The sequence below is a fragment of the Lytechinus variegatus genome, chromosome 7, assembly GCF_018143015.1.
Source record: "Lytechinus variegatus isolate NC3 chromosome 7, Lvar_3.0, whole genome shotgun sequence".
Taxonomy (NCBI): domain Eukaryota; kingdom Metazoa; phylum Echinodermata; class Echinoidea; order Temnopleuroida; family Toxopneustidae; genus Lytechinus; species Lytechinus variegatus.
Window position 1 is genome coordinate 29,830,684 of NC_054746.1, and position 15,683 is coordinate 29,846,366.

Genomic DNA, 15,683 nt, shown 5'->3' on the forward strand with positions numbered 1-15,683 from the left:
ATTTTCAGCAATTTCTGCACCAGTTTTGCTCTAATAAACATCACCGTGATTGAACAGTATGAAGTCATTTTTATTCCAGCTGAAAATGTAGAAATGTCAGCAATATACATGTAGGCCTCTACATGAACAGTACCAGTATGTTAATACTGTTACAAAGCTATCAAAGTCTACACATGGATGTATTGAAGATGTACATGTACTTATTTCTAAATTTACTTCTCTGACTAATCTTGAAAACTTACATGTACATGTACATAAACTTAAGAATCAAAATATAAATCCATTCTTTTCCAGTAAACACAATGTTCATTTGTTCATGCAAAATTTGCTTTGGTCTACTCTTGATACATGTATCTCAGACGGTATAGGGTCAGAGTTAGAAATGTAATAGAGTTCTTGTTCAGAATAATGTAAAGATAAGGATTATAGTTCATACAGTATAAGTAGTTTTAGAGGTGAGGTTTCATATTTGGCTTAACATGCAGATTTTCCATAGGAGTAATTGTCTCAGGAGCAAATATCATGGAACCTCTTTTCCAATAGTATGTATTAAAGTTCTTGTCATAAGATGGAAATAAGAAGGAAAATTTCAAAGTGTTTGGGAAATGCTGACTTTGTAATTTGTATACACTAGATTTTTTCTAAATCTATTATAAATTTCCATTTGTATACATTTTGTGTATTGTAAAGCACTTTGGGCTTTATGAAAAAAGCATGGTTTGTGTACAGTATGTGTGTGCATTTTGGTCATATTTTTTAATATCAGGGCATCTGAAAATCAGTGGACCTAATATTCCTTGTTAATAACATAAGAATTTAAAAATTCAAAGTGATCATTTTCACCTTTCTTTAATACATCAACAAGGAATGTATTCATGTACATGTACAATGTCAATGAAAAGAGAATGATTTCCTTTTTTCAATCTGATGATGCACATTGCAGTGAGTTAGAAATGTTGAAGATGAAAGAGGGCATGGATATAAATGCTGTTCCTCTTGGCTCACTTTATCAATAAATGTTGTAATTCAGATATTTCTTTATTAAAAGTGTATCAAAGTCCAGATACATGTACATTTACCTTATTTTAACCTTTCCTTTAACATTCCCCCTTCACCATCTGGAAAGAAACCCCAGGAATACTAAGCCTAAAAGAAGAATCCCTATCGCTGTTCCTCAATCAAACCAAACAGAGAAAAAGAGGCACATACATAATCTATATTGCGAATGTCAATATGAATCAAAGGCCTAGTAGTATACACGAAGATGATCCAAAACAGCCTACAGTACAGAATGTGCTTTATTAACATACAAATTGTATCAGGGCTGATTCATCAATATCCATTACCCATGAAGGTAATTTTCAAGTATGTGACCCCAAAACGCTTCATTGAGATAAATTATTCAGCTTCCACTCACAAACAGTCAACACTCAACAGTGTTGTCCATGCTGTATAAATGTACTGTACATGTAGCCTAGAGTCAATCTTGAGTAGAAAAATATTACGCATTCCCATCATTTAAAGTTGGATTTTAGGCATTCTCTCTTCACAATAACAAGTCAAGCCTACTGATCCTCAAAAGGACTTCTTTGTAATGATATATTTTATCAGGTTGATATAGTTGATACTCATTTTTCATTCTTTTCTCTCTGTTTTCAAGTGTTTGCTCATCCAGTAATTACTACTCCAATAATCCATGCTACAAGTACAGCTAACTGCTTTCATAACAGATTTCAGAAGACTCCTGAAATTTGCCAGATAAAGATGCATACATATCAAATGCACACTGTATTTCCCAAGCAAAATTCATAAGATGGCCTACATGAGTATGTCTTCTATGAAAATCCAAATTACCATTTACGCAAGTTCACTGACAGTGCTATGTTGAAATCTCTTTAATACAAGATCTAGATGCAACATGTATGTAGCCTGCTTTGAGTTTGATGTACATGTGCACGCATGTAAATGTACGTACAGTAAAGATGATGAAGATGTGTTTATTGCCTGAGTCAACAACTGTGTCAACATAGATTCTACAAGTATAGTTCATTGTGGAGTCTCTTTATACTCTCTTGTCTTGACAAGTGACAAGGCTCCCATTAAATACTACTGATACATGCACTACATGTTCAGTACATGTACATTGTAAAGGTATAAAGTACAAGTACAAATTCCTGATATTCAATAGCAAGTCTGCAATCAGTAGGGCAGACTCAAAGGCTGTATCCCAGTTTATAGAAAAAAAAACCTGGTATTGAAATTTAATATCATTCCACAGTACACTTACATGTACATTCTAACAATTCATAAATGATTCCTTTCATAATTCTTGAAATTGTGACTTGTAATACTGTCCTGACAATTGATAGGGTAGACATCATGCACATGTATGATGTGCATGTACTGTACTGATGGGTATTAAATACATGTGCATGATGTTGCAAAAACTGTCAACACTTTTGTGCTGCTTGTACATGAAAGTTATGCATTTAAATGATCATTATAAAAAAAGCCTACACGTATTTTGTGATCCCATACATGTACATGAACATATGTGTCTTCAGTCAAGTTCCTTGAACTCTTTCAAACAGATACATGTACATGTACATTGTAGGCCTACCACATTTATTGTCGTAGTATTACAATATTACGTATTATCAGGATACCATATCATTTAGATTTTATAAACATGTATACTACGTGTAGGCCTACATGTAATACTAGTACACTGAACTACCTGTACATTGACCCGCATTATATTGGTCTAAAATATACCCAAGTGCCATACATCTGTATACTGTTGTGCATATACATACATGTATGGTAATATACATGTAGGCCTACATTACATGTATACACTTGCATTCAAGCTGTATCATGATTAAGAAACGCTACTGTAAGTGGTATCAAATTATTCACTGTGTACGTGAAAACGCATTGACACTGATTGTTCTTAATTAACATTATGAAGCTTAACTAGATATTGGTGATAACAATGCTATATGCATTCCCATTTTAGATGAAAAAAAAATAATAATTTTGTTGCAAAGGTACACTGTGCCCAGTACAGTACAGAGTATGCAAAGTCTAACAACGTGCCCATGAAATTAGTGTATGAATTTTTTTTACACATGTTCAAACATATTCACATATATGTACGTGTATACATGTCAGTGTTTTCAAAAATCTCTAAAGTCATGACAGCATAACACATAAATTTCTGATCCTTGTGTACAATTCATTAACTAAAGGGCCCAATAAGAATCAAATCAAGGTTAGCATACATACAGCAGCAATAGAGAGTTTAATGACAGGAAACAATTCACATTCCATTGCACAAAAGTAATACTAGGAAATAAAAAAATATATTGACTTTGCATTCTTCTTGGTCTTCGTACTTGAAGTCACCAGCAAACTCTTTTTTATATTTTTGAAATACAATTAACAAATTTTGAGATTAAAAACAATATTAAATCCTTATGATATTGGTTCAAGCAAAATATTGCATCAATTTCCTTTAAACTGTAAATCTCTACGACACACACAAAAGTACAAACACGTTTAGGCTAGTCTGACAAACTTAATGTCAGTTGTCGTGTGTTGGGGGGGGGTTATGACAACTTCAGTTGATTTGACTAGATTTTTACTCATACTCACCAGTCAATTCAATATTGTAAATGATTGCAAATATTTTTTTCTAACCATCAACATTAATCCATGATATTTCTCACTGACAATATTTTATTTCTTCCAGATAATTCAGAAGGAAAATGCCTGTTATGTTCCTCAGAAGTACATGTGGTCACATTAATATTCAAATTTTGACATTTAAATGTTTACAAAGTATACAAACACTGCCAAGTATCACAAAGGGAAGCAATCGTCATTTACAATCTATTATAGTTTTCTGTACATAATTTGCAAAACAATTTAATTACTATCTACTGTACGTTTTTCATTGCATCTTGTATGTTAAACGGCTCAGGACTGTCATGTACTGTACTAGTACAGTATATAAAATATTATTTTGACTGCATGAATTTATAACCAAATAATACAGGAATGAATACTTACTGCCTGAGAAGCTGCCGACTTTGTCTAAAATTGATTGAATTTGGTGATAGTGCCGATTCTTCCTGGCCACCTTCCTCTGAAAAAAAAAAAAAAATAAACAATTGACTTTTACAATTTAAAGCTTGTGTATAGTTTTGGTAAATCCACCAAAATGCACCTATCACTATTCCAATTCATTGCTAGCTAATATGAATGGATATGCCCTATAACAGTTATGATGTGGAGGATATGAAATGAAAATGTGTTTTACATGATAAATTTTGCGATTTTACATGGAAATTTAACTTGATCGGGTCACCCGATCAAATTAAAATATCTGTGTGTTTTTGTCTTTCAATTAAATCCTATTCCAAATCATGGAATGGGCTGAAACTTTCAAGATATGTTCTTTGTCTGTAACTTTTGGATATCTAATCACTAAATTTATAAGATAAGTGCTTGAATGCCCATTTTTTTAATTTAAAACAAGCATCGCCGAGAGAGGGCGCTATATATCCAAGATTTGAATATTTGAAATTTTCACAGAGAAGTGCAGTTGGAAAAATATCCAACGGTCTCTACGCTTCAGTAAGACTGTCATATTAGATGATATTTGATTATCAATCACATTATTGACCCTTTACCAAAGCTATACACAGGCTTTAATATAGTCAGGTACATGTATGAGCATTATTGATCTCTACCCACAAAATCTGGAGTGTCCTTAATTTAGCAAGTTTTCTTTAAATCTTATGCACTTGCACATCAAGAAAATATTAAGATAGCTGTAGAACTGTACTAGATACTATAGATATTGCTGCATTGTCAATGAATATGCCCCCATATCATGTAGAGAAAAACACCTCCATATCAGCTATCGGCTAGCCTTTATTCAAGCAAGGAGCAAGGAGGTAAAGTGATAGCTGCTTGATTTAAGTTAAACGTATAGGGCCTGTAGACGCAGATTTTGCCTAGTTATTGCATAAATTGCATTTTCCCCTCAAAATCCCAGGAAAAAACATTTTTTCTTCTTTCATGCATTTAGAACTCTTAAGTCAGTAGTTCTATCTGTACTGTTTTACAGGTATATTAGACTTTACATTTTTATATTTTAGGGCAAGGCTACTTTTCTATGGGCACATTTCTATATTGCAGGAAAAATAAAAAGGGTACAAAAATATTGACTGGCATGAGAGGGGCACTGGGGCCAAATGATAGGGCATCTACAATGTAATACCCCCATCTCACTAGATGGCGATTCCGCTGCGATCGTCAAAAATCGACAAAGCGTGGTATATCGCAGCTTGAACGTGGCTTGATCTTTTCAATCTTCTCCGTCGTACCTTGATCTGTTCTGAAGCGGCAAGGATCGCCACCATCTTCCTGGTCGCCACAAAATTTTGAACATGTTCAAAACTTACGTAGCGAGATCGCGGAGGTGCTAAAGCGCATCACAATCGAGTCAAGAGCGTATTACAAACGACATATTCGTAGCTGCAACGGAGCTCCAACGCATAAAGCGTAGTAGAAGCGCATTAAAAACGGCACCGATCGCCCGTGATCGCCCGTGTTTTCAGGCCCGTTCCCAATGACGATTCTGCTACGCTGCTTCCGTTTACAAGGCGACTGCCTTGCGCTCGACACGCTTCACACCGTTTCCACCGCGACGCTTTCCCTTTGGGTGGCATGTGGCACACGTTCTCAGCCCGCTGCAGGCATTCGCGTTGCGCTTTTGCTGCGCCGCTGATGACTGAGCAGCGATTGAGCAGCGACCGTCCGCGCTGCTATAAAACACCGTGCCGATGGTGGCGGATTATCATATTTTCAACAGATTACGAGGCGACACCACGACGTTTTCAAATATACCTCCCAGAAAAAGGACCAAAAAGGGGAAGCTGCCCAAGCTGTTATGCCGGCGGTCCAAGAGAAGAACAAGAGGTTAGGGTGGTGGTGGAGGAGGAGGAGGAAGAGGGGTTACAGGAGGAGGATGAAAATCTTACTGCTGAGCCTTGATGACGAAATAGGTTACCTCCGCAAAAATATATGAATTGACTATGTTTTAAAAATAGAATGAATTCTAACTACAGTGACAGACAATATTATAATTTTGTTAATGATTCGATCACTGATGTATTGATTAGGAAAGCACACTTTATGGGGATTCTTGCATTGTGCCCCCCTTCCTTTATGAGTGCTCTCACATCAGTGGACTACTTCTTGTAAGAACATTTGAAAGGAATTTACCTAACAATTTTGAGTGACAAACTTTTGTGGAAAACTGAAAATAAACAGAATATCAAAGATTTTTATGCTCTTTTATGAACCCTCATATTAACTATATTAGGCTCATCGACATCCTTTCGGAATGAAATTTACTAGATATTGTATATTATGACTTAAGTGAGAGCCAGGATCGGACCCAGTATCTTTTTGGCCTCCTCCTTCTCCTGTCCTCGTATCAGGTCCTTGTATTCCACTTCTAACTGATGTTGTTGTATAATGCTAAGATGTATAAGTCCAACCAAATTCTGGACATCCATATCTTGGCCGGAGGTTGGCAATCGACTGAAAAATGTCTCATGTGCCGCGATTAATATGCCGATTGCTCGAAATCGTTTCAAGAGCCCATCATGAACGTAACACAATCGCTCCATTCGTAGCACCACCGTACCGAGGTCCTAATTAGCGTATGAGCCTCGTTGTAAGGTCGCTTTGATCGCAGTAGCAGCGCATCATATCTGCCTCAAATCGTAGCAAGAGAGTGGCAGCGTCGTACTATCAGCGTATTACCATCGCCTTCAGCACAGGTTCGTCGCAGTGAAGTTGCAGTGCAATCGCCTCGCGGGCTAAAAATAGAATTCGAGGACGATTCTGCTACGCTTTGCGGGATTTAGACAGATCGCCATGGTCGCCATGATCGCCATCCTAGTGAGATGGGGGCCTGAGACCATGGCCTTGGTGGCTTAGGAATAATTCAAGCCCTGAAAATACGTATTTGTATCAAGTTTATGTTCCTTTCTATCATAGAGCACAAAATATGAGCATTTATACATAGAACCAGAACCCCAAATTTCTGCAAACTTCTTCAATCTTATTCAAATACCAAATTTACAAAATTATAACATGTACATGTATGTTCCATGCACGTCCATTTTATAGCCATCCATACATGTACAAATAAGGCAAGATACATTGTAGGCCTACTATGATTGAATCTATTTCAGAGGAACACCTCTGGCAATCTCGCCTGCATTATGCAATTTGATATAGCAGCAGTGCTGACTTTCAAAACAGCTATTGAATAATTATTCACAAAAGAAAACACTAATATTGAAATGAATATGTCCATTGACCCAAAATGACATTTGACCATGATCATGTGACCAAAGATGTATGCAAAACAATCATTCATACTTGATTAACCTACATGTAATATGTCCATGTTTCATGAGCTTGATCCATAAACTTTCAATTAAAGTTATGCCAATTCAACAAATACATGCTCCTAACATGGCCAGAGTTCATTGACTTTACACAACATTTGATCTTGGTCATGTGATCTGAAACTCACACATGATATTCAGGGATGCATGTATGCTCTTACATGTATGTCCAAGTTTCATGAACTAGATCCATAAACCATGAATTCCATAAATACCCCCAACATGGTCAGAGTTTGTTGACCCTAAATGAACTTTGACCTTGGCCATGTGATCTGAAACTTGCACATGACATTCACGGATACATGGTTGCTCTAATGTCCAAGATTCATGAACTACATGTACATGTACATGTAGTTCCATAAACTTTTAAAGTTATGACAATTCCACGAACACCACCAAAATGGCCAAAGTTCGTTGACTCTTAGTGACCTTTGACCTTGGTCATGTGTCCTGAAACTCAGGCAAGATCTTTGGTGATACACCATTACCCTTGTGTCTGCTTCATGAACTAGGTCCACATATTTTCTTTAAAGTAATGTTGACATTTCAAAAACTTAACCTCGAAGATTTCGATATTGATTCCCCAAACATGGTCTAAGTTCATTGAACCTACATGTATATGACCTCTGACCTTGGTCATGTGACCTGAGACTCGGGCAGGATGTTCAGTAATACTTGATTACCCTAATGTCCAAGTTTCATTAATTAGTTCCATATACTTTCTCTATTCAAGTTATGATGACATTTCAAAATCTTAACCTTGGTTATGATTTCATTGTTGACGATGCCACCGTTCACTTCGGAACAGCGGCCCCTACAGTGTACATGTAGTCTTGCTCTGCTATGCAGGCGATACAAAAACAATGTGATCTGTGCAATAATTTTTTCTCCCATCCAATATCATGAGTTATATCAAAAATAGAAATGTCAAATAAGCATGAAATCACAATTTTGGGGGGCATGCTGATGTTTTGCTCATTTACACAAATTTACTACATGTACATGTACTACATGTATGCCAAGCTTGCGCATCACATCCTCCAGACCCATCTGCAGACCTTCATTTTTGAGGAGCGCGATCGCGCTGGCGCTCCTTAAAAAAATGAGGAGAGCAAAAAATCGCGCTCCTCAAAAAAAAAAAAAATTGAAAAAATTTCACATTTCACATCTTTAAATCCATGAAATAGCCTTCTTTTTTCCATAATTCCTTGAAATTACTTTGATTTAGTTGAAATCTATCAGAAAAATGAAGAATATTCATCTCTTTCCCGACTCTGATTTTAATTTAATCTCGGTAAATATTGCAGTCCCATGTAGTCCCATATGTAGATTTTCATGGCAACACCATGGAAGTCTACATGTGGGACTACAATATTTACCGAGGTAAGTTCAAATCAGAGTCGGGAAAGTGGTGAATATTCTTCATTTTTCTGATAGTTTTCAACTAAATCAAAGTAATTTCAAGGAATTATGGAAAAAAGAAGGCCATTTCATGGATTTAAAGATGTAAAATGTGAAATTTTTTCAATTTTAATTTTTTTAAATATTTTTAAATTTTTTTAGCAGGAGCGCGTACGACATCTTGTTAACATATTGACGTGACCCAGGCCTATACAATGTTAAGAAAAATCTACAATTTATCATACATGTATTGTAATGAATTGATTTGGGCTCCTCACGGAGAGCAATCTGAGGAGCTCAATTGAGCTCCTCAAAAAAATAAGGAGAGCGATTTATAGAGCTCCACGAAATTATAAACATGAAGGCCTGCATCTGGTTCCATGTTATTTTCTTTTAACCTTATTGAATTGTACTTTAATTTGTATTTTTGTGTAAATTGATAAACCATCTTGAAATTTTTGGCTACTCTTACATTTGCTAGTTTTTCAACTTAAACATGATTTATTTCAAATATGCTGTTGTTGCATTCATATTCACTGTATTTCTTTTTGTTAAAAAAAATATAGGTGGACCTGGCCTTTAATAGCTCATTTATGAGGTAATAAATCACATTCCAATAAACCTGAAACCTGTTTTCCTATCAGACTATTAGAAGCAACTTCAAAACCTAATACCACAGATTAACCTTAATACAAACAATCTTTTTAAAAAAATGTCAATTTTACTTCTTTCCCATTGAATACATACATTTACACTGTTGTATTTTTTAGGTGGTCTGTCTATGACAGATCACCTCTTAATTTCGTCAGAATTTTCTTTATTTATTTCTTTATTTATTTTTCGCACCTATGTTTGTCGCCAACTTTTCTCGGAATTGGCTTAATCAATTTTACTGATTTTTTCGTCTTATATCTATCATAGAGACGGCATACTAAGCTTTTCAAGGTCATGTGGTCATGATGACGTCATCTACGCGCCATTTTGTAAAATTCTTCATTTGATCATATCTTCATTATCAATTATCAAAAATTAAGAATATTTACATGACATTAACTTCACGTCAAGGGTCAACTGTCAATGTCATCAAAGGTCATGTAAAGGTCATGACGCGGGCGTACGCGCACGTCAAAGGTAAACAAATTCTTCACAAAGCCTATAAATTTTTTTGGGTACGTTTCAGGTCATTTTGAGCATTTCAAAAATTTGCGCGCGTGCACATATGCGCACGTGTTTCCACCCGTTACGCCCTAACGCAATGCAAAAACACCGTTTTTTTTACATCATTGCATTGATAATAAAATTCTAAACAATTTGATACCTTGATCAACCTTTTACGACCGTTAATAACGAAATTAACACCCGTTAAAGTTTGCAGCACGTGTACGCACGAGCTCTCACTATAGGCCATATATGGGCAAAAACATGCCTATTGAAAATTCACTGTAGCTCTTTAAATAGTCCATTGACCCCCAGTTTTTTTTCATATATCAATAGAGTATGAGTTGTAGATTTGATTTCATGTCATCAATGTCCCTAAATTATATCATGACGTCATCAAAATGGCGCCTAAACTAAAAATTTCATTTTTTCAAAAATGACGTCATCAAATTTATGCAAATTTGGTTGTAACTTCTCGAATATAGATCGTTTTTCGCCCAGATTTTGATATGTAGTAGTTTAGAATGTACTTTTTCTCCTCAGTTAACATGAATTTTCGTTTTGAGAAATGCATCATTGCGTAAAACAGCGATGAAAAGAGGCATGTCATTTTTCCTTATTTTGTGTGTAATGTCTATGGGAAATGACTTTTTGTCAAAACTAGATTCGACATTCCTCTATTTCGTGAGCCATATCTCCATTGTTTCTTGTCAGTTTTCCCTGAGCTTTTAGTATGTTGTAGCTGAGATTCTAAGCTTTCGGAATGTGCCCTCCATTTTTTTATCAGATGCCGGGATCATGCCCGTTTTTCACTTGCAAAATTGGACTTGTAATTCTCAAAATTGCTTACGTGTATTCTCTATGGGGAATATCGTGGCTCAATGGATAACGCATTTGACTTGCTTTCTAAAGGGCGCAGGTTCGAGTCCTGGGGTAAACAAGATTTTTTTCCATTTTTTTTCTTTTTACCACCTCGTACATGATCCTTCATGATAATTTAATGGTATAAAAGTTAAAATTTAGCAAGATAAAACAGATTTTAATTACTTTTTTTCATATCACATGTATTGTCATACATCAAAGAGACCCTTTTCACAGTGCTTTATCATCTCCCGTCTTTCGCAAGTATTCCATCCATAATGAGCATTCCGTTGTCATCATGAAGATCATATTGATATGCATGAACATGGTAATAGTAATCATGATGGCGAGAATAAAGACAGACCACCTAATTCGTCCGCCTGACGAATTAAAATCTAGTTAAATATTACATTTACACTTCACAAGATATCATTTTTATGTACAGTGTAATTTGTTCTGATGAATTCCCTATATAGGCTACATACATGTAGGCCTACATGTACAGAATCTACATGTACATGTATGATGATATCCAGCAAAGCAAAAGTACAACATGTATGTCACTAACAGCAGTGAGCACTATTAAACTCAACATCACATTGCAAACTACATGTACAATCATTCTTGGATCCTCCTATAAAGATACCATAAACCTATTTACAGTGGTGCTAAAAATTTAGTGAACCCCACCAGAAAATGAACATATTTCAAATGTTCTAAAATTTCTTAGATCTAATTCAAGGTCAGGTGATGAAATACATGTATTACACTCAATTAAGTTTGTTTCTCTGGGCTCACCAAACAATGTAGTGTTGTGGTCTCCATTCAACACTCGGCATGAAGAAGTGCATTATCTGGTGGGGTTCACTAACTTTTTAGCACTATTAGAGTGATGAATCAATTTTCTAATCTTTACAGCATCAATATCACAATAAATGAAAATATATTAAATGTCTACACTATAAAAGCATTCCTTATTTTTGAAGACTATAACATTTTATCATTGAACCAAATTTACAAATTCATTTCCACTTGTTTTATTAAAGGGTAATAGGTTTATCATTATTCACCTTTATGCAGGTGGGCCTATGGCAGGGGGAGTTCTTTGGACTTAAAGACTAGTTGGATTGGAACACACAGATGAAGGAGGTGTTTCCTCATAAGAAAATATGGAAATTATACATGCACTTTTAACAAGACCTGTCCAAAAATTGAGCGTGTACTCAATTACATGTCTGCTTGCAACAATTTTTGCCTTGCCACAAGTCTATATCAATGCATGTACATGTAATTCCATCATACAAAATACATGTGTACAGTACATGTATGTATTTAAACAAAGCTGTATGATCCATACCATGAAAAAGTGGCATGGGTTGTTGTTTTCTAGGAGGGGGAGTGGAAAGCTTTTACCGGTCTGGGACCGCCGCTAGTGTCGAGCCCTGGTACATGTATTTCCAAGAATTTATTGGTACGTACATGTATAATTGTTTACAGTTTTAAGGTGTAATATCTGCTGGTGAATAACAGTACATGCTATACACCAGCCAACCTTTGAAAGTAAAAGAGTAATCCAGAAGCTCAAAAATCATAATTTTGAGATAAAAAGAGTAATTTCATAAAAGCGCTCAACATAAATTTCTTTGAGATAAAAAGGTAATTTCATACACGCCATGCAGTATTATATATTTCTTTGAAGAGGTACATGTATAGATCAGATGCACATTGGGGCTTATTTGCAAATTCATATAAACAGAAATGGCACACAAAGGGATGTAAATGAACAGATACTAGTATTTTTTAAGGACTACCATGTAGATCTTAGACAGGGCCAAGGGCCAGGCCAGGGTGTGGCCCTGTGGGCTTTTTCACCTCAAAATAGTTCTTATTAATTCTTCAATGTCACTGAGATTAATCATATCGATTCGTGCAAGTATTTTCCTTAGGCAATGCACGTACATGTAATCTACGTTAAGAACATTCGCTGCTTTTCGGCTACGGCCGAGGCAATCCTTGCATGCAAAGCAAAGCGACACAATGGTGCATGCAATGGCAGTATTTGCTGCCCTCGGATGAGTTTGCCACTGCACAATGTGTTATCTCATGTATTAAAACTTTGTACATAGCTATTGACGCTGAAAAGCATAATAACAAACGTCAAAAGTGTACTGGCGTAATTTGATGTAAAAAACATACATGTAATAATTGGACTTTTTTTCCTGGTTGGCAGCTCTAGTACATGTAATACCAATGTAAAAATCAGCAAAAGATTACACGGGGGCTCAGGACTACCCCCCTCCCCCGAAACTTTCATAAGAGCCCTGGAAACTCCCAATTCACTGCAATGTTATGTTTATTCAATGTTGCAAATTTACAATGTAGCCAGTAGGCTGTGAAAAGTAGCCCCTGAAAATTAGAATTATTTTTTTGCCTGGTAAAATGGTTACCAAATAAAAACAGCAAGATTCTTACCTCCATCAAATGTTGGGGCCTTTAATTCATCTTTATCTGAACCTGACTTTAATTTCTGGTACTTCATTCTGTTACAAAGAAAAACGACAGAGCATTTCCTTTAATAATCAACTTTTTCTGGTTATAAAAACGATAGGATACATATGTTGCTCACTTTTCATAAGATTTTCACACAATCCATAGAAACAACCTATTTTCACAAAGGTGAAATGTACAAATACATGTATACGAGGGGCTTAGTTTAGTAGAACCTACATGTAGAACTGTAATCATTCTGAAAATATAATGTAGATCTAGATGAAACAGTTTTTGATCATTTAATAAAAGCAGGCCATCATTGTAACATTGAACAAGAGCAAATTAAAAATATCAATGTTTCTATGACATTCACCATAAACAGCACAATTATTTCCATAAAATTTGTAAATAACATGTATAGTTCATAAAAGTCATGTCAACATACAACTGAAAATAACAGAAAAGATTAAAATTGTCACAACTGAATATTAAATATACAGGCCTCAAGAATTTACCAATTCAAGAAGCTCATATAGAGTTTTAATAAATCTAAAGATTATTCACTTTCAAAATTTATCAATTTCAAATGATCAAATAAATTACATGTACATTAAACACAGGTTGTGGGAGAGATTGTCTCTACAATAGGGATGACGGAGTGAAAACAGAAGTTGTTTCCAGACCCTCCAGAGACTCCTTTTGGGGTATATAACAATTTCTCAATCATGAAACTAGATGAATATTTTCAATGATTGTATCCTATCAGGCAGCTTATTATTACAATAATAACAATCTAAACACAAAGACAAATGAATGAAGGTTCTTTTCGAAACATCACCAAGAGATGCAGCTAAATTTGATACAATTTCACAATGACATTTTTTTACAAATAATCAAGAAAATGAAAGATGATACAGTGCAAAAGTTGCTGCATGAACATGTATAATACTGTAACATTTGTATTAAAGAAACAGTAATCGAATGCAATTCACATTTATCTTTACCACCTCTGTCTCCACAGACTTTAAACTACAGTATATGAGTGGACAGTCATTAGTACAAATTTATTATGCATCTTCAATACTATCAAGTACATGTATAAAAATAATGTACTCTTTATTAAACTATAAATCAAAATAATCACTTCTACAAAGTTAATCATCGAAACAAATTATCACTTTAATGCATACATGTATCTACAATCGTACAATAATCAGTATAAAAAGTAACGAAAGAGTTTGATATTTACCTTTCTTGTTTCAATGCAAATTCAAGCATTTTTATCCTCCTTACTAGGTCATGTTTAAGATTTTCTTGTCCTTTTCTTTCTCCCTGTAGGAAAGCAATGCGAGCCTGTTCATGAAAAAAAAATCAGAGTTAATGAAATCCAAAGATTTAGTTATATTGCACTGCACACCAGATATGATCTATTTTTAATGGGAAAGTTCACCTTGACAAAAAGTTTATTGTAAAAATAGCAGAAAAAATAACAAAAAAATACTGCCAAAGGTTTGAAGAAAATCCATCATAGAATCAAAAGTTTTTAAAATTTTAATTATTTGATAATTTGTGACATTATATGTGAGCAGCATTCCTACATAGCGAATGGTAAAAAATCAATTAAAAAGTCTTTTTTTTTCAGAAGATTGAAAATGGTTTTTACTGCACCTTTTATATCAATAGACAAATCATTTCACACCCGATCATGAATAGAAAAACATAATAAGTCACCTGGAACCATAAAAAAAGAAAATTCATGCATTTTAGTAAACATACATGTATGGGGCAGCTGCTCATTTTTAGGTCACAAATCCAAAACTTAAGATTCTAATAACTTTCTTAATAATCTTCAACGGATTCTCCTTTAACCTTCACCCATATTTTTTATCTCATTTTTACAACAAACTTTTCTCGGGGTGAACTTCCCCTTTAATCATGTACTTGCTTCAAGAACACCTACATGTAACCCCTTTAGTTTATCAGGAGTTCCCAAATACATGTTACAAGGATATGAAACAAATTTGAATAGGATGTACATGTACAAATGATTTTCATGACAGAGTGTGCAAAAACTTCCAAAATAAAGGAAACACATTCATGAATGAAGGTCTTACGGACCCCTACAGAAGTTCCTGCATGTGATCTTGATTCTCAAATCTAAAAAAAATGAAGTATAAAAAACAATATAGGCCTACTGTACATTGTACATCAGGGGGGAAAATTACATGGGGGCTCTGAAATGCACAAAATAGCCCTAGACACTCAAAAAGGATCCTT

General features: G+C 34.9%; 1 protein-coding gene across 2 annotated transcripts in view; it reads right to left on the bottom strand.

Annotated features, from left to right (window-relative positions):
* Positions 1 to 15,683, bottom strand: part of LOC121418950 (striatin-3-like) — a 42,737-nt gene that overhangs the window by 24,026 nt on the left and 3,028 nt on the right. For both annotated transcript variants that reach the window (XM_041613184.1, XM_041613183.1), the window contains exons 2-4: positions 14,656 to 14,759; positions 13,389 to 13,456; positions 4,075 to 4,150 (exon numbers count right to left, since the gene is read on the bottom strand). In XM_041613184.1, coding sequence (XP_041469118.1) covers positions 4,075 to 4,150; positions 13,389 to 13,456; positions 14,656 to 14,759 — 248 coding nt within the window. The remainder of the gene's footprint in view (positions 1 to 4,074; positions 4,151 to 13,388; positions 13,457 to 14,655; positions 14,760 to 15,683) is intronic.